Source organism: Brachypodium distachyon, chromosome 3 (genome assembly GCF_000005505.3).
Source record: "Brachypodium distachyon strain Bd21 chromosome 3, Brachypodium_distachyon_v3.0, whole genome shotgun sequence".
Classification (NCBI taxonomy): domain Eukaryota; kingdom Viridiplantae; phylum Streptophyta; class Magnoliopsida; order Poales; family Poaceae; genus Brachypodium; species Brachypodium distachyon.
Genome location: NC_016133.3, coordinates 29,783,533 through 29,802,885, shown reverse-complemented (window position 1 = coordinate 29,802,885; position 19,353 = coordinate 29,783,533). Strand labels below are relative to the sequence as shown.

General features: G+C 45.1%; 2 protein-coding genes across 9 annotated transcripts; one reads left to right on the top strand and one right to left on the bottom strand.

Moving 5' to 3' along the window:
• Positions 1-2,564: 2,564 nt before the first annotated feature.
• LOC100837799 (long-chain-alcohol oxidase FAO1) lies at positions 2,565-7,329 on the top strand. 3 transcript variants are annotated; one of them, XM_024460620.1, is made up of 4 exons: positions 2,786-2,919; positions 3,189-3,237; positions 3,394-3,660; positions 5,411-7,329. In XM_024460620.1, exons 3-4 carry the CDS (start codon positions 3,541-3,543, stop codon positions 7,187-7,189), a joined length of 1,899 nt encoding a protein of 632 aa, XP_024316388.1. In that variant the 5' UTR covers positions 2,786-2,919; positions 3,189-3,237; positions 3,394-3,540; the 3' UTR covers positions 7,190-7,329. The 3 variants fall into 3 exon arrangements, with proteins under 3 accessions (XP_003574052.1, XP_024316388.1, XP_024316387.1); XM_024460619.1 differs by having other exon boundaries at positions 3,321-3,660; XM_003574004.4 differs by lacking the exon at positions 3,189-3,237 and having other exon boundaries at positions 2,565-2,919.
• A 73-nt stretch (positions 7,330-7,402) lies between these two features.
• LOC100822243 (probable phosphoribosylformylglycinamidine synthase, chloroplastic/mitochondrial) lies at positions 7,403-17,580 on the bottom strand. Of its 6 annotated transcripts, none has more exons than XM_014900883.2 (6): positions 17,251-17,554; positions 16,246-16,341; positions 11,964-16,168; positions 11,588-11,756; positions 10,700-10,793; positions 7,449-7,712 (listed from the first exon to the last, which is right to left on the bottom strand). In XM_014900883.2, the coding sequence occupies exons 1-3, from the start codon at positions 17,542-17,544 to the stop codon at positions 11,969-11,971; spliced, it is 4,590 nt and encodes a 1,529-aa protein (XP_014756369.1). In that variant the 5' UTR covers positions 17,545-17,554; the 3' UTR covers positions 7,449-7,712; positions 10,700-10,793; positions 11,588-11,756; positions 11,964-11,968. The 6 variants fall into 6 exon arrangements, with proteins under 6 accessions (XP_014756371.1, XP_014756368.1, XP_014756369.1 ...); XM_024460618.1 differs by lacking the exon at positions 7,449-7,712 and adding an exon at positions 10,390-10,613; XM_014900885.2 differs by lacking the exon at positions 11,588-11,756 and having other exon boundaries at positions 7,403-7,712; positions 17,285-17,580.
• Positions 17,581-19,353: the final 1,773 nt, after the last annotated feature.

Below are 19,353 nucleotides of genomic sequence, written 5' to 3'. Positions count from 1 at the left end.
GGAATTACTCCCTTAAATTCCTTCTTAATTTTGGCTCTAGCGATGTGTTGTAATTACAACCATGCCTGCACCTGTGAATTCCAATGGGAGACCTTATGCAATCACAAGCTTTTATTAGTGCAATTACAATGATTTAAATATGTAATATTCACTAGTTAACTCACTTTATCATATTTTTGAGTCCACCTATTGTTGTAATCACAATCATGTTCATGGACATGCCTGTTGCACTATATTCTTTTTTGCAATTCAAGTTTAGTGCTAGTGCAACTACCATGTGTTTGTAGTTCATTTGCACTTTTTTTTAATTTTGCCATGTATTGGAAATGTTCCTACTTGTTGTTTGTGTTAAGATGCTCTCAGAATATTGTCACACAACACCTTCACTTGGTCGAAATCTTGTGCTTTTGAAACTAAAACTCCCCAACGGTTTTGTGTTAGAATGTTTGTTCTATATGAATGCAATAGTATTTTTATGATTGTGTGATCGTGGTTCTTATAATGCGTAATTGCAGTCGCTCAACACTGTTATTGCACCCCTGTTCGTTTCCTTAAATCATTTTTTGCAGGTACTTATCATTTTATGGACAGTTTTGCGAGGGAAGGAAGAGTTTTCTTCGAATCAACAATGAACAGGTAATTATTTCTCTCAACCCTTCTCGCAATGTCGATATTGGTTTTTGTCCATCCACATGACCAATGGCGCCAGTCTCAATTTCAATGTAGATTACTCTCGCAACCGGGTTTCTTTTTATGAATTGCAATTTGATTTTACATCTGTCTCCTTATTGAATTGCATCACTGCATTTTGTCCCTAAATTTTTTGACTCTGATTTTACTAGTCACAACATGGTTAATTTGCATGTACTTTATTTTGCGCAATCTAGTATGTAGCCTCATGCAATTTGCAGCTGCCTCCTCCTTAAATTGCATCACCTTTTTTTAATTATCACAATGCTTGCCCTTTTCTGATCTTTTATCTCAATTGCACTTCTTAGTCCACTATGCACACCGGATGTCACATGAATTGAAATTGCATTTACTTTCGACTGGAATTGCAAAACTGTACTTTGGCATCCCTTTTTTTTTCTCATTCTTTGTTTTACAGAGGAACGAAGCCTTTTTGGGTTTTTTTTGTCTGAAATTGTCCTAGGTTAAAATTGCAAATTTTGAAGATCAGGGCATTTTGAGTTCATTCCATGGATTTTGTCTCTCAGCTAGCCTATTGTCAGTTTTATCTGGCATGCGGAGAGGCAAGCAACTGCATGGTTAGATGGATCTTGTCATGCTGTCTAAATTTTTTGGCAAGGGAACGTAGAGGCTCACTTGAATCACCAATGAACAGGTACACTTCTTCTTGCCCTGCTATGTATGCTTTTTATAAGGTTTTTCTAAACATTTTTTTGGTCACAACATGGTCCATTGGATGTGGTTTCATTTTGCGCAATCTGACATATAATCATACGCATTTGTACATGTCCCCTACTTGAATTGCAACTTTACTTGCTTGCTTGCTGCTTGTCGGATGGGAAGGCTTTATTTGGTCTTTTTGGCTCAATTTGCCCCAATTTGTCCTAGTGTCTAATCTTAAAATTTTAAATTCTGTTTATCAGAGGCATTTTGAGTTCATTACTTGGAGTTTGAGACTCAACTAGCCTGATGTTTGTTGGTGTGGTACTTTCTCAATTGCACGTATTTCACCATGTGCAATCGACTGTCATACGTAACGCAATTGAAGCTTTTTCTGTGGGTTTCATTGTCTGAATTTTGTCACTGACCAGTCATAGTGTGAATTTACCCACAGAGCAAAAACTGGTAATGTGTCGATCAGAACATTGTTTTTCTGTTTGTCTTTGATTCTTTTATTTGTCTGATTTTGCCAGAAACTAGCAGGCGTCTCCTTTGACAAGTTTTTCCAGTCGCCTGGTTTTTTCCATCAAACCAGGCGACTGTTTTTCCTAAAAAAAACGGACGTCTGGTTTCGGTATCCAAAACCACGATTTAAAGCAAAAGAGATTAACTAAAAAGGAGAGAGAAGGGAAATTAATTAGGAGAGAGAAGAAGGGAGAGGAAAATCTAGTGGCCAGCACGATGGGTGCAAATGACATGAAGGCACAACCTCGACTTTATTATAAGAAGCTAATTGGGGAGCTCCGCCAAAATCAAATAGGGCGGACGTTGAAATATAAAACTACTCGTGTGACAGGTTAATTTCCTGTATCCCTCCGCGGCTCTGCACCCCTTGTGTCGATGAACCACCCTAGTAATAACAACATTCTGCCTTGCCGTCGGATCTTGCCAGTGTCATCGCTGGCTTCACCTCAACTGCTCGAGACGCGTCAAGCCTGACTCCACCCACAGCGCCTGGCTCGATGCCTCGTGCCATCCTCTGTTCAGGCTCGCAACACATGAAGAAAATCGATAGAGAAAGAGAATAAAATTTAGCTACTACCTCGTCAGTTACTATTGGTTGGATAGCTGGCACGGCATACGTGAGCATACTGGTGAACGGTGACGACCGGTCTTAAATAACGAGATGGACATCTATCAACTCTCTGCCTCCCTGCGCCGATTAGATAGAGCCGTGGCTACAAATATATGCGCACGCGCACGTCGTCACCCACACACGGAACCCCGAACCCGGCCGAAAGCGTACGTCCGCTGTTTCGCTCTCGCAGCCGGTAACATATAATGGCGGCGTCGGAGGAAGAAAGCAAGGCGGCGCCGGGGCACCCGCTGCTGCGGGTGCTGAGGCGGGACGAGTACACCCACGGGCTGCGGCCGGCGCAGATGGAGGCGCTCCGGGCCATGTGCGGCGCGCTCATCCCCTCGCTGCCGCTGCCGCCGGAGGAAGGCGGCAATAAGGACCTCGAGCGCTTCTATCTCGCCTCCGGCGCCGACTCAGCCGTCCCCGACGAGGTCTGCCATCCAGCTCATCCATATAACTCTTCCTAATTACGTGCCTCCGTGTGCTTCTTGCTCTGTTTTGGACGTACCGGGAGATTGGCGGCTGTCAGCGTGGTCTCATTGTTTTTCTTTCTTTTATGTTTCCTTATGGAGTAGCTAATGCTATTTCTGTCCCAAGGTTTACGTCAGCGTTCTGAACGAAAATGCTGATTTGCACATGACAGTTATTCGGGATAGCTACCGTGCCAACTAACTTTTTCTTTGCTCAACTTTATAAACAGGACTTTCTAGTTTAAAGATGACTTCTCTGATTAAGGAATACTGATACAAGTAGGCATCGATCTTTATCTCTCTTTTAGCAATAATAAATTTGCCTTTTCATTAACCTTTTATTAATAATACGAATTGCTCAGATAATTAGCAAAAACCAGATACAACGGCAAAACTAGGTCTGCTCGCAAGTTGATCGTCTGTCATATCGATCAGGTGGCAGAGCTGGCCTTCACCCGGTGCGTATGGGAGGCAGGGGTGCTGGTGAGCGTGGCCCTCTGGCTCCTCACCACGAGGCTGGGCACATTGGCGCTGTGCGGCTGGCTGTGCGTCGTCGACTCCTCCGTGCGGCGGTTCGCCGACATGCCGGTGGAGCGGCGGGAGGCGGCGCTGCAGCGGTGGACCAGGGCGCGCTGGCTCATCCCCGTCAAGATCGCCTTCGCCATCGTCAAGAGCCTCCTCTTCAACGTCTTCTACACCAAGGTACTTGCATAGTAACTGCTTTCATTCTTCTTTTTTGAGGGCCGGGAATTAAAACCAAAGGTACATAAGTACGTAATTGCCCCACTGTAACACTGTTGCTCATCTTAATTTGGTTGGCGCGCTGGGGCTGTGCATGCATATATACTCCGGAAGCTGGCGCGACGGCCCTTAATTACGGGACAGATGGACACACCGACCGGCCGGCCGCCTTGCGTCAGTAATGATCTGATCTGTAAGGACCAAAGCATTGTGACATCTCACTGGCGCGCCCAGCCCTATCCATATGCTGGCCGAGCTTGATTAAACCCGATCCATTTGGTCCAAACACTCGTGTCTTCTGGAGTACACACGTACCGCAGCGAGTAAATGGATCAATCAAACCGGGGGTCACTGTACGATCGGGACTGACCGTTGCATGTTGCATCCATCCTGTCACTTTTCTGTAGGGTTGGACAATCGCGTGCCCGTCCGCTGTCCCGGTCTCGTTAGGTACAGTATGTGTCAAGTACTCGTACCACACAAGCTAGGTTCTGTTGCCAGCTAGCGCACAATTCAATGATCGGGAAGATCTAGAGCGCAAAAATCACCAACCGGTCACTATTAGAGCACGAGGCCAATCAACATGTCATCATGTCATTCCTTCAGCCCAAAAGGACCTTCAATGAATAGACAACGACATGCCGCTTTTTTTGGATAATACAAAGATCAACCTCCCGGCTTCTCTAGATCATGTGACGCGAATATATTCAAATTTCACTTGCATCTCGTTTGGCACCCATCATTTGACCCTAGAATTCTGAAATTTATTTCGAATTTCAGAAACTAACTTGTTTGGTTGGCACGAAATTGACCACATGAATCCAATCTCAAATTTCATGGAATTACATTATGACTAGCTCTAATTTCTTTCTAAAAGCCATCATTTTTCTGAAATTATCTCTCACTCTACAAATCCATGTGGTAGACAAACATGATTTTTGAACCCAAAATTCAAATTCAACCAAATGAATCCTATCATAATTGGATTTCATTTCATTTCTACCAAATGAAATGAAATGATGGATGCCAAACAAGGTGTTAAACGAAGTTGGAAACAATATTTTTTTCCTAATTTAATACTATGTTGTTTAAGTTTTGTTCAACATGCATTTTTGTTAGTGCCTTACTGGTCAACACGCGGTCGAGTCTAAATGCCCCCGGCCTCAAGTGCTTAGAAGCAATTGTACTCAATTGTTAGTTAAATCCTTCTTCGATCTGAATCAACTAAAATATGTCGAACTTAATTTTTTGGATGTGAAGAGTATATTTTGTGCAATACTCGTCAACAGGATTGACAGATGCATTCGTCGGTTGCAAATCAAGTTATTCTTAAATGCTCAAAATATCCGCAGAAAGCCTCTAGCCATCGAAGAAAAGACACCGAAGAAAAGATTCACTATTTCTCAGTTGCCAGATACTCAAATTTATCAATCGGCCAAGCTGGTCACAGTCCAGCCTAAATTGAGCTGAACAGTTCATATGCAATTTTAGGCTCGGATGTGCAGCGCCAATTGCACATTTCTAAATGTAAAGTTGCATATGGTATCTCAAATTTGTACCTAGTTGCTACCTCTAGATTGAAATCCTAAGACTTGGTAAAAGCCGTGCAAGAATATGTCGCTCGACTCAGTTGAGCCCGACAGGGCGAGAGGTCACCACTTCACATATTAAGCTGCCTCATCAAGCATTTGTCTCCGTTTCCAACGCGCAGGTGAACGAGAACTCTGAGAATCCATGCTGGAAAGCAATAGGCTACAGCGTGCCGGACGTGGAAGAGCAACGACGACGGAGGAAAAATGGTACAGAAGCGACAGCACGGCGGCGGCCTCTGGACAAGGGCGTCGTGGAGACAAGGGAACTGGACGACGCCGCCCTGCTCAGGTCACTCGCGGCCAAGGGCCTCACGGTGAAGCCGGCCGCGTCGAACGGCCCGCACCACACGGTGCAATGCGACGCCGTCATCGTCGGCTCAGGCTGCGGCGGCGGCGTGGCGGCCGCGGTGCTCGCAGCGGCGGGGCACAAGGTGGTCGTCCTCGAGAAGGGCGACTACTTCGCGGCCCAAGACTACAGCTCGGTGGAGGGCCCGTCCATGGAGCGGCTCTACGAGCAAGGAGGCATCTTCTGCACGTCCAACGTGACCACCGTGCTGTACTCCGGCACCACCGTCGGCGGCGGGTCGGCCGTGAACTGGTCGGCAAGCATCCGCACCCCGCGGGAGATCTTGCAGGAGTGGTCGCGCGGCCACGGGCTCCCGGTGTTCGCGAGCGCCGGGTACGCGCAGGCCATGGACGCCGTGTCCGCCCGGCTCGCGGTGTCCGACGCGTGCCTGGAGGAAGGGTTCCAGAACAAGGTGGTGCGCCGCGGCTGCGAGGCGCTCGGGCTGCCCGTCGACGCCGTGCCGCGCAACTCGTCCGCGGACCACTACTGCGGGAGCTGCAATCTGGGCTGCCCCACGGGCGACAAGCGCGGCACCGACACGACGTGGCTCGTCGACGCCGTCGAGCACGGCGCCGTCATCATCACCGGGTGCAAGGCCGACCGCTTCATACTGGAGAGTAGTTATACAGGGAAAGGCCGGCGGGGAAAGAAGTGCGTCGGGCTTGTGGCGACGTGCGGCATTACCCAGAAGAAGCTGCGCATCGAGGCCAAGGTGTCCATCTCGGCGTGCGGGGCGCTCATGACGCCGCCGCTGCTGCGCAGCAGCGGGCTCAAGAACCGGCACATCGGCCGGAACCTGCACCTCCACCCGGTGTCCATGGCGTGGGGCTACTTCCCGGAGGAACCGGAGCCGCAGGAGCAGGATGCCGAGGAGATCATCAGCGGCAAGTGCTACGAGGGCGGGATCATAACGAGCATGCACCGGGTCACCGAACGCACCATCATCGAGACCCCCGCGCTAGGGCCGGGCGCGTTCGCGTCGCTGGTCCCGTGGGAGTCGGGCCGGGACATGAAGGAGCGGATGCGGCGGTACGCGCGCACGGCGCACGCGTTCGCGCTGGTGCGCGACCGCGGCGCCGGGTCCGTCGACGGGGAAGGCCGCGTGCACTTCGTCCCGAGCCGCGACGACAACGAGGAGCTCCGCAACGGGCTGCGGCGCGCGCTGCGCATCATGGTGGCCGCGGGCGCGGCCGAGGTGGGCACGCACCGGAGCGACGGGCTCCGGCTTCGGTGCAAGGGGGTCCGGGACGAGGACCTGGAGGCGTTCCTCGACGACGTGGCCGTCGCGAGGGGCCCGATGCAGGCAGGCACCGACACGTGGGCGCTCCTCTGCTCGGCGCACCAGATGGGGAGCTGCCGGATGGGGTCCAGCCCCAGGGAGGGCGCCGTGGATGGCAGCGGCGAGAGCTGGGAGGCCGAGGGCCTGTACGTCTGCGACGGCAGCCTCCTCCCCACCGCCGTCGGTGTCAATCCCATGATCACCATACAGTCCCTTGCCTACTGCCTCTCCAAGAACATCGCAGAGTCCTTGGCCCAGAGCATGAAGCGTTAGCCCAAAACTCCATGTGAAGAAGCAGCTGGAAGAATGTATTATGACAAACATGGTTTATTTTTTACTTTGGCCAAAAATGACTCCGGTCCAAGCATAAAACTGAAATCCCTGTTGGGATTAATCCCCAACTTCCCCGTGAATCCCCTCTCAGTTCTTGTTCGGTTTGCCCTGGATTTCAGTTCTTATTCTCAAGAATGGAGAAGAGGAGAAAAATGCAGCCACGTACTTGCATATACGAAACCACGTGTTTAGTATCAAGTCAAGAGAAGGGTAGGTTCTTTATTACAAACCAGAGGATGTGTGGAATATTATTACAAGAAATTTGGAAGTTTAATTGTAACATCAGAATAGAAAACCTCCTCGAAAAAACCCCATCAGAATAGAAAATAAAATTCCATAATAATCATGGTAGAGTTGCAGAATATAGTACGGATGAGCCTTGATCTCAGATGGTATACGACAGAGCAAATGATAACCACCAAGGGAGCGGCAGATGGACTGAACGCAGCAAAGATAATCAATCCTGCAAATGGGAGCAAAGAGAAAATAAATTCAGAATATTCCGAGAGGTATCATAGATTTTAATTCTTCATGATTTGTACAGCTCAATGCATGCAGCCAAGAACATCATATGACTTGACAAAAGCATATCTATCGTGCAATGGATTTACCAAGAGCAGCCAAGAACTTGCACTCTTTCCCAAAAAAACCTAGTACTACTGATTCTAAACTGAAGTAGTATCCCCATATATATCATGACTAGAGGCTGTCCATTGAGCATGTATGACAGAATTCTTCGGGCTTACAACATGCAACTCCAGAAAGCAAAATTCTTGGTGTCTGCATCTACTCGAGTTGCATATATGCTTCAGATTGTATGCATCGACTACCATAGTGCCACTAACCATGGTATGAATCATAATTTTCAGAAATACCTTCTGAATTTCCCAAAGACAGAATACTGTGACCATGAGAACAAATACACACACAAAGCTACCAAACTACAGCTTGTGGTAGTGTGCATCAATCAAATATCAAAAAGAGGAACAAACACAAAGCTACAACTAAAAACTAACCAATAACCATGATTTATTTGGACCGCAAAATCATGAATAGTGCTAGGAAGACTCATACTATAGGTGCAGAAGCTATTATACCTGCACCGAATAATCATTCTTAAAAGAATCGGTGTAATTAAGCATAGTAATATTTGGATACAGTATTCTGTGCATCCAAATAAAAAATTTGGAGCAGCATGTGGACCAAACCTAAGAAAACTGCACATCCATTGCAGTTTTCTTCAGATTAGTTTTTCTTTAGATTAACTTGTCATTAAACTGCCAAAACTAGAGCTGCAAATTTTTGACCCTCAGGGTACCCTTTGACCTTTCTTAGTTCAACCAAATGAACTAAAAATTTAAAATGACACAACTTTTTGAAAAACTAGTTCATTTGTTTGAACTAAGAAGGGTCAAAGGGTACCCTGAGGGTCACCATGTTGCACCTCTAGCCAAAACTCTACAACTCTTGCTGAATAACCAAGTCCAAGGATGACCAGCTTGGTCTTCATAGACGTAGAGGCTACCATCTACGACTAGCTCCGGCAGCTTGGTCTTCATCGTCATTCGGGATTTGTGGTGAGTTCTTGGTTTATTCCAGGCATTGTTCAATTTGATTCATATCCCGATGGGTTCTGCTGTGTGTGGGAGAATTATTTGCTCCTGGAATTGTCTTTGAAATGCTTAGAGATTGTAGTACCCCTCTGCTGGTTTGTAAAATGAAATAACCATTCTCCAGCACTAGTCACACTCTGTGAAATGGAGGTTTTAACGGTGTTAATTACCAGTGGGATACATCAGTAGAATATGTTTCAGCTAAAATATGTTCAAAGACGTTTGGTAAAAAACTGTTTTTACGGAACCAACATATAATCGAGATGTAGATGGACTTGACTGTAGTTAACCAAACCACAGTGTGGTAGAAATAATAGCAGCAAGCAGTAACTAGTAAAAGAAGGCAGCCTATGCTATTCCTTGTAAAATCATATTCGCTTTTAGCGCTTCTTGTTGCTGTAAATTCTGTCTTGCCGAAATCTAATAAGTTCCGGTGTGTACTTAGTGTTCGAATTTTCAGTTGTCTAAGCGTGCAACTAACTGAAGTTATAATCTGCAGAACTACCACTCTACCTTACTTTGCCAAACTGAAACTTTTTCTATTAAGTAACCAAAGCTTTTTCTTTCTATTAAGCAACCCAAGCCTTTTCTTTCTATTAAGCAAATTTTCTATTAAGAAGGATTTCTGATAGCTGAGTTGTTTTGAGGACAAGTGGAAGCTTCTAGCTAGTTTATAAAGAAACAAGTGTTTTGTGTTTTAGTTTTGTGCTAATTACAAAAGGGAGCAGATTTAGGACTTATTTCTCTGCTCACTAGGTTAGTTGTTCTTATTAAAAAAAATGTTCAGAATGCTTACTGAAGTTAAATTTATCTGACTTAATTCATTTGCTTCTACCTTGCTTTGTACTGAATGTGCTTTTATAGCTGCACTTGTTTGCAATCTGCTATGATCAATCTTTGTACATTGAGGAATTGCAGAAGCTGCAATATCTGTAATTAAAGCCTCTAAGAAATTTTCACTTCTTTTCAGCTTGTGGCTTCTTGGGACCTAGAAGCTGTCCAAAAGCTGAAAAGAAGGGGGCAATAAAATGGGCTGCTAACAACAACCAAACTTGCAAGAAGTAGGGACCACGCATGCTGCTAAGCTCGGAGGAGTTTGGAACACTTATGGGGGCTATAAATCTGGGATAAATATAACTGGCCCAGGTCAGGACTCATGACAAAGTCTTACTAGAAAGAAGAAAAAAACATATTCTTTCTAGTCTATAATCAGAACTCTCATGCATGGCAAAATAATTAAGGAAGGGTCGATCACATTAGAATACACTGTAACTTGATGGATGCATATAACTTGCAGGTCACAGTACTTCACAAATTGCATCATCACTGTGACTCTGTGAGTGCATCTATACTAGATAAATACATGAGAAACATCTTAAACTGGACTAGGAAAAAAAGATCCTGAAGTGGTCGTTAGCGTTGGAGGATCAATGTGAGGATCTAGGCGATGAGCTAGGCATGATGACCATCTATGAAGTCCATGAAATAGAGAAGAGTTTAAACAATGAAAAAGATAGCACTCCCCACAAATCCAACATGGATGATGGATCACTTGAAGTCTAAGATAAGCACATGCAGACAGGTAAATCAAACTCTCAGGTCTGAAGCTAAAAGCATCAGCCAAGCAAAAGCATCAAAGCCAGGTCAATCAAACATCATCCAAGTTATCTGGTTCAAAGCTAAAACATCATCCAAGCCAATATTGTCATTTACTTGCCCCTACAGTTGCTGCAAAGATACTCCTACAGTACCTGATAGTAAAAGAAAATCAAAAGCATCAACTGCTCTTGATTATACAGGAAGCTCAGATTCAAAGGATCATTAGAAGTTCACAAACCTTATGCTTTCTTGTTGACAGCTACCAGGGTCTCAGCAATGTTAAGCAGCCCTTTACTAGCAGCATACTGGAGAACATAGTGGAGAGCATATAACTGGAAACGAAAGAAACTCCTGTCAAGAAATAGAACTGCAGTAGAACTGAAAATGAAAGAAGCTTCTCATCTTGCAATTGACAGAAATGAAATGGATTGACGAGAAACTCCAACCAAGTTTAGAGAATGAGATGAAATTACTGTACAATACTAGAGATAAGAACTGCACTTCACCATCAATATCTTCCAACAGTATAACAAATTTCTGGAAGATAGAATGGAAAATTTATTTGTACACAACTACAAAGAACTATAGATCTACAGATCAATAGATCAGGTTGGGACTCAGGAGCTATAACAGCTTTGGATTTTGTAAATTATTAATTGGATTCACAAGAAGTCAAAGTGCTAGTGTATATTCATAACATTTCCTTAATGCTTTGTTTTACACTGCAGAGGATGATCAACAGGGACAGTCAGGGCTAGCAGTTGATGGAATCATGATTGTCTTCATTGATAGAACCTTGCTGAATCTTCATTATATCTAATGACTACTGTAATAATTTATGAAGTTTGACAAGGATTTGCTTGAAGAAGCTAATGTGCAACTTTTGAGATGACAATAATATTTTGTTCTATTTTTCTGACATAAAAAATGGTTGTCTGTAATGAAATCTAATTGCTGAAATTAACATGCAGCTATCGATTAACAATATCCATAGTTGTCACTGCATTTGTATGTGCGTTGGTAGCATGGCTATCTATCAATCTAACTAAAATTGGCTCTTCATTAATTTGTTTGTTTCTATGACATCTCTACATATCAATTAGCCAAAAGTGAATGGAACACCCACTTATCATAGCAGGATGGCACCTCGCGGGTTCTTGCGGGATAAATGGGCCAAGACTGCAGAAATCACTTATCCCAGCAGGATGACACCTCGCGGGACACAGGCAGCAACAACCGTCCCGTGTAATACTGCTAATGCGATGCAGGTGGACAAGCACATCCCAGCTGCACCCCTAGGTAGCATTCAAGCAAACACAGTACTTACAATAGACTTGGGTAAGAGTGGGCATTACTACAACATAAAACAACGAGAATACCATTTTTTAAACAGAAATGAGTAGTTTAGATGTACCACAGAAAAGGAAATTGTGTCTAGCTTATGGCTGACAAGAGATCTGCCTGGATTGGAAACAAACCAAGGAGGATATGATATGATTTACCTTTTCTATGAACACCATTCTCGTGCATTCTGGAACATGCGCAACCAAGGACTGGGACCACTCTTCTCAATCTGCCATTCCTTGGGATACCATGGATATTGCCACATCATAAAGGAACGCTCTGGGTGTGGCATCAGAGCAAGGTGTCTTCCATTAGGGGAGCAAAGGGCCGCAATACCAAGTGGAGAACCATTGGGGTTAAAGGGATAGACCTCTGTGATGTTATTAGCATCATCGCAATATCGCAGAGGAGCCAGATTAGATTTGACAACACCAGATAAGACATTTTCATCTGGGAAGAAGGCTCTCCCTTCACCATGAGCACTCCAAATGCCCAAAGTAGAGCCTTCCATACCTTTGAACATTATAGAAGGAGAGTCCCCTATGGCTACACTGATAAACCGACACTCAAAACGACCAGATTCATTGTGAATGAACCTTGGCTGGGACATGTCTCCACCTGTACCAAGGGAGCCTCCAATATCTGGTCCTGGCACCCAGCCAAGAAGAGCCATGAGCTGACAACCATTGCACACTCCAAGGCTGAACGTATCTGGCCTATTGTAGAACTCCTGGAACTGCTGTATGAGGGGCTGGTTGAACCTGATAGATGCAGCCCAACCTTTCGCTGAGTCTAGAACATCTGCATAGCTAAAACCACCAACAAATGCAATCCCACGGAATTCGTTTAGAGAAGCCTTATGATTCAAGAGATCCGACATTGTGATGTCCCACGGTTCAAAACCAGCAGCATGGAATGCAGCAGACATTTCCCTATCACTATTGCTCCCTTCTTCACGAATGATAGCAACCTTTGGTTTTGAAGATGCAGTCAATAGTTTCTTGTCCGTGAATGCGGGAGCGAAAGACAAATGCCATGACGGCGTTTTTCGGCTTTTTAAGCCTTCTTTCTCAAGTAAAACACAAGACTTCAGCCGCTGTAGCTCCTCAAGCTGGAATCCTGTTTCCTCCCATAAATCTCTGAGGTCTGAAGTTCTTTCCTTCAAGCACACCACACCATCAACAAGCAGCTCTATTTCCGGTGCTGCTGTTACTTTCCCTATCACATCAGCAGAAACCCCTGCTGCTTGAAGCTTTTGCTTCACAACATCATAGTCTTTTGAGTGCACTTCCATAACAAGACCAAGCTCCTCGGCGAAAAGTGCTTGAAGAAGGTCATTATCTTTTAATTCTATGTTGAGGTTAACACCACAGTTGCTAGCAAATGCCATCTCAAGTATTGTAACAATAAGCCCACCATCGCTAATGTCATGACCGGAGGAAATCAGACGTTCACTGAGCAATTCTTGAACAATCTCGAACACTTTCTTCAAGTAAGAAACATCTTCTATGTCTGGGCAGTCATTTCCAATTTGGTCAAATGCTTGTGCAAGAGCAGAACAACCAAGTCGGCGTTTTCCTTTAGACAGGTCAATGTGCAACAGAACCCCATCATTCCCAAGCTTTAAATCTGGAGTAACCGTCAAGGTTATATCAGGACATGTCACATAAGCACTGATGACAAGATTCCCTGGAGCCTTGACTACCTCGCCATCACATTGAGCTGCCATAGAAAGACTGTCCTTTCCTCCATCAATTGCAATACCAAGTTCTATCATGCAATCAGCCATTGCAACAGCAGCATCATACATATCCGCTCCCTCTCCATCAAGCTTTGCAGCATACATCCAATTACCGCTCGCTTTGACATCGGCAAGAGATGTAACTTTAGCCCAAACCAGATTGGTCAGTGCTTCCCCAACAGCAAGCCTTGCCATGGCCTCAGGATTAAGTAAACCCTTTATTGGTTGTTCTCCGATGGCGCAAGCACCACCTGTAAGATCTGTGTATGTCTGTGCAATTACAGCGACATCAGCAAGTGGAAGTTGGAGAGGGCCAACTGTCTGCTGCTGTGCAACAAGACCTGTCACACACCTGTCAACCTTTGTGGTCAAGAAACGCTTTGAACATACAGAGGGAAGCTTCAATACTCGCTTAAGAACATTCATTAGTGTGACCTCAGGTGCAATATCTAAGGGCTCACTCGATCGAGAAACTCGCTTGAACTCAAATGTTTTCTGAGGCATGTCTCCTAATACCTTTTCAAGCTCGAGATCAACAACAGGCAGTGGAGGAGGAAGGCCATTCAACTTCGCATGCTCCACAGCAGCACCGTCAATCAAAACAATCTTTCCACTACCATCAATTTCCCCGAGGACAGCCATTGAAACTCTTTCTCTCTCACAAAGTGACTGCAACAGGCTTCTGCTCTCAGGCTTCACCAATAATGCATCTTGTTCCTGGTATTCAGCACCCCAGATCTCCAACACAGATAGTGTGTGATCACCAACAATAATTGAGCGGATATCAATTTCAGCGCCCTTAGGATAAATTATTTCTTTCACAACATTGCAATTTCCTCCAGCTCCCTGATCATGAATGCTGATGATTGGATTCTTCTCTCCCATTTCTGCACATGCCCTGATCACGCGATATAGTTTCTGTGCCATCTCAGCATCTCCACGCTGCACTGCATTGAAATCAAGTTCTGCATCATTCTGTCCGCTAACCATACTTGAGGCAGCACCACCACCCATACCAATTCTGTATGCTGGACCACCAATCTTCACAACTAGCATGCCAATTTCTGGATCCCCTTTGGATATGTGTGCATGGTCAATCTGCCCGATTGCTCCACTGAACATTATTGGCTTCAGCCATTCACGGCGCTCCCCATTTGGCAACCTCATACCGAAAGTTCTTGTGAATCCCTGAATTAAAGGCTCGCCAAACTTGTTCCCATAGTCAGAAGCACCATCACTAGCATCAATAAGAATCTGCAAAGGAGAAGCTAAGTTCAGTGGGTATGAAAAGGATGAATCCTCCCAGGGTGCATATGACTCTTCCATTAGAAGATTTCCAACACAATAACCAGCAGTTGAAGCAACGACAAATGAACCCTTTCCAGTCGCATGTGTGTCTCTTATACGGCCACCTGCACCTGTTTCTGCTCCTGGGTAGGGTGCCACAGCACATGGAAAATTATGGGTTTCTGCTGTGAACAGAATGCCAAGTTCACGCATCATAAGGGATAACGGTGAAGTAGAACCTGGTACTGCTGGACGTAGATGATTTACTGGGTTCCCTTTTATTGCACTTGAGTTATCCTTGAATCCAATTATAGAGTTATTAGGGTTAGCCTTCAAGGGACTCTTTACTAACTGAAACAAAGTTCTCTCCATGGTCTCTCCATCTATCTCAAGCTTTCCGTTAAAAAACCAATGCCTGCTGTGCTCACTATTGGATTGGGCTATGTCAAAAAGTTCCACAGTAGTTGGATTGCGCTTGATGTCATCTCTGAAGAGGTGAGTGTAGTACTTGATATCTTGCTCATCAAACGCCAGCCCCATTCTGATATTTATTTCCTCAAGTGCTTCCCTTCCCCTTTCAATGACTGGTATAACACTGACAGGTTCTGGAACTACATCTGACCGAAATGATGTAAGCTTGCTAGGATAAACACACTCAGTCATTCTGTCATGAATCAAAGCAGCAAAGCTGTTGAGCTGGCTTTCATCAAGTGGGCCACTACCAGGCTGAAGGCACAAAAGATATCTTCTAGATCTCTCCAGGCGAGTTACTTCCATTAATGATAGAGCTTTACAAATTGAGACAGCATTGGTCGAGAAAGCTGTTGAAAATGTCATCCGGGGACCGACCTCAACAAGGAAAGAATAAGGGCTCCTCAAAACTTCCTCCTCCAGAAAACTCCCTGATTGTAAGTTCTCAGGTTCATAAGTTTCCGCTAAGAGCCACTGAAGTGCTGTGAGCTTCTCAGAACTTAGTGCACTTTCCAACTCAACATTGAAGCATTGCTCGGTTTTTATGTCAATAATATTAGAAGACACCTTTGCCTGCACTTTCCTGAGTAAATCCTTGGTCTCACTCTCTTGAAGAAATGGTCTGCGGTAAAGGTGAATAATCCTTGAAAACAATTTTACATCATCGACAGATTCCTCTACCAATGGACTATTAACATCCCTCGATACTGCGGCATTGAGAGCTGGCATTGGTCGGGTATTTGAAAGAGCAAATCTTTGATTAGGTAACCAGCAAAAATGACGTAGGTCCAAGCAACCTCTAACCATTCGTGACCTTCTCAAGGAAGACTGTCTTGCAGAGATAAAGCTATGCCTTTGTTTTACCTGGGGAGGACACACATAATAATTATTACATACAGGAAAAAAAGTATCATTAGGTGACAGTTCAACTATGTGCATACCATATTACTAGGAAAGCTTTGAAGACATAGCATATGTCTTCCTGTCATTTCAGCAGCAGATGCCATGTTCACACAAACCTCGGATACTCCAATAACCTGTGAAACAGGAAATCAAGCATTCAGCCAATGAGCATAACTCAAGTTTAGTCTACAAGGTATAAAGCTATAAATTCAGTTTATGCCATTTGCAAGTGTTGAAATCAGGAACTTATTTCGTTATATTTCAACTACATAAGCAAAAAAGGTTAATGCAGAAACATACAGACAGATCGATATACATATTGTTCACTGTTCCTGGATATGAATAATAGCACATAAAAATACCGAGCAGTCATGAATAGCACATATGTTCTTACCACCTAAAAATCCCTTGGGTTGCACAAATAGAAACAAAAGAAAATAGCTTGCTTAGCCAAATGTTCATGAAGATTTAGTATTTTCATCAATCTCATATTTACATAGTTCATTAATTGCTTGTTTGTGTGACTGCAGGGAGCCCTCCCTTATATAAAAAGAATGAACTGGAATAAGATTATACAAGGGCTATCAAATGCAAGATAGTTCAATGGCAGTCCAGTAGATATATGGGCAATTAAGAATTAACTCTACGTTCAGATTCCATAAAAAAAAATCTAGGTTCAGTATGCAACCATACAGAAATACAGACGAAGCAAAAATAAGTGTGAGCTTGGTTCAGTAAAGCACTCAACTAAGCAAACAAACTTGACCAATACCAAGTACAGACGGCCAAAACAAAACTTAGAGGTTCCTATTTGCTACGGCCAGCAAGCATAGTCCATCGCAAATTAGCACCATGGAAGCAACACAAACCAAATAAAGTAGCACATGGAAAATCGAGAGAATGGGACTGAATCTAGCATATCGGACATAAACAACTGGATAGCTTAATATAAGAAGGCTATGTCATGAAGAGATGAGCATTACTGCATGAGCAGCATATATGCAAGGTACAGAGTGGACACGAGCGGCAAACATGCAAGCTACCGGGTGGACACAAGTGGTGGGTGCCGTAGTGTACCGCCGAAGATGACGCGCGCAGGGCGCCGTCGATGAGCGGACGGTGGAGGCGTTGAGTCGAGGAACAACCGGAAAAGAGTCCGGGACGAGATGCGGGAGTGGAGGACGAGCGGCTGCAGCGAGAGGCGAGTGAGCACGCCGCGCGGTGGAAGGGGCCGGGGTCGGTGCCGGGGAGGAGACGGGTGGAAGCACCTCCTCGCGTGCGTGGAGAGGACGCGGGCAAGGCGGCGCAGAGCGAGGACAGGGACCCCGGCGGCGCATAGATTCTCCCCTGACTTTTGTTTACTTTCCTTTGTTCTTTGGGCCGTCGTCTTTGCAAGGGAAGGGTAGGGTGGGCCTCTGCTTGATTGCCTCGCTGGGCCTGATTTGTTCTTTTTAATTTGAAAGAAGTACATATTTCGTTCTTAAATGTATCTTTTGGGATAAAACCTTCCCGAAGTTAAAAACCGTTTATGTTTAACCCTCAAATCCATAAAACCAGATAAATCACCCATTAGACGGTTTTCATGCTGATCTGGTCAATTTAAAACGGTTTTGTTGCTGATTAGGATTTTAACCTCTGTTTTGACCTGTTGACATGTCATGTAAAAATTTTGTCTTTCCTCTTCGCCCGTTCCTCTCTCTGTGCCCGAGCTCCCTCGTGGCCGAGCCGCCTGGCCCTGACCCCAGGCCGCGCCTTCGGTCGTCACCGCCTGCTCGCAGCCCGGCTCGCCACCGGCCACCGTCTGCCCGCGTCACCCCCGCCCCTTGGCCGAGCTCGAGTTCGAGCCGACTCCATGGCCTCCAGAAAATCCAAGCCCACAAGTACCTGTGTAGCCTACCAGTCAACGAGCGCAAGCAGGGGGAAACCCTCCCGCAGGTGTTCTGGAGCAATCTTCCGCCCTTGCTCTGACGGATCTGTCGTCCGATCCCTCGACACGGCGGACGTCCTTGCCGCTAGTGGCCACAAGCCCGACAACGATATTGCATAGGGAGCGCCTATTGCCCAGTCGACCCAGAAATAAGTCGACGTGGGTAGGTACTGCTGATTGTTTGTGTGTAGTCATCGATGCCTATTTGGTGGGTTGTTGTCATGATGTTTGGGATTTGTCTGTTGGGCTTTGTAATGACTTTCTCCGTTTGTTGGGCTGGTGTCCTGATCTTTGGACTTCGTCTGTTTGGGCTTTATACTGACTTTGCCAATTGGATGTACCCAAAAATGGATCTCTCCTTCTGGCCGTAATCAACAAACAAAACAGCCCGAAAAAAAATGCTAAGTAAACAAGAGAAGGCTGGATCCAGAACAGCAACCCCCCCTTGTTGCCCTCAGGATCCGCAAACAAAAAACACGAAGGAAAAAAAGGAAGGAGATAGAAGCTCTGACGAAGAAGAACTAGATCATGGCGACTCCCAGCTACGGCGCTAACGCGCCGCCAGAAGACAGTGCAACAAAAAATCCAACGGAAGAGGATACATACCAAGGTACTAAAGAACAGCTAACACTTCATCCGTAACCTCCTCTTGTCCAAACCAGCACGTGAATCTTTGAAGTCTTGTTTAGATCTACCTTTACTTTGTCCAAAAAGTACATCCTGTTGTTTTGGAGATAAAAGATGACTTTGGAATTTCCTGTGACTGTGCAACAACAAAAACAAGCAGGCATTGTGGATTCGTATGGTGATTACCTGCTGGGGGTTCGCAGCATGAAGAATCCCATGTAAACGCTGGCAGCTCTCAGGTTTGTCATCGTGCCCCTCCCTCCCACTTTTCCAGCAACAAATCCAATGAATTCAACGATGTTTCCTAGTGGCTGAAAAAAAAAAGAAACTGGTAAGTTCAGTTCTGTTGTGTAAAAAAATTCATTTATTTATTTTGTTTTATTTCAACAAGGACATTTATTAAAATACAGAAACAAACAAATAAGAAGTATATGCTTAGATTCTGAAAACACCATTGGTTGCCCACCCCCTATGCAGGGTCCTGCTTGCGATGGGTGGGGGGATGGGTTTATGCAATTGTTGTTGGGCCCTAATTTGTCGTTTCGCAATAAGGAGGTAAAAAAAATTATATTGTTGGACAGACAAACAAATA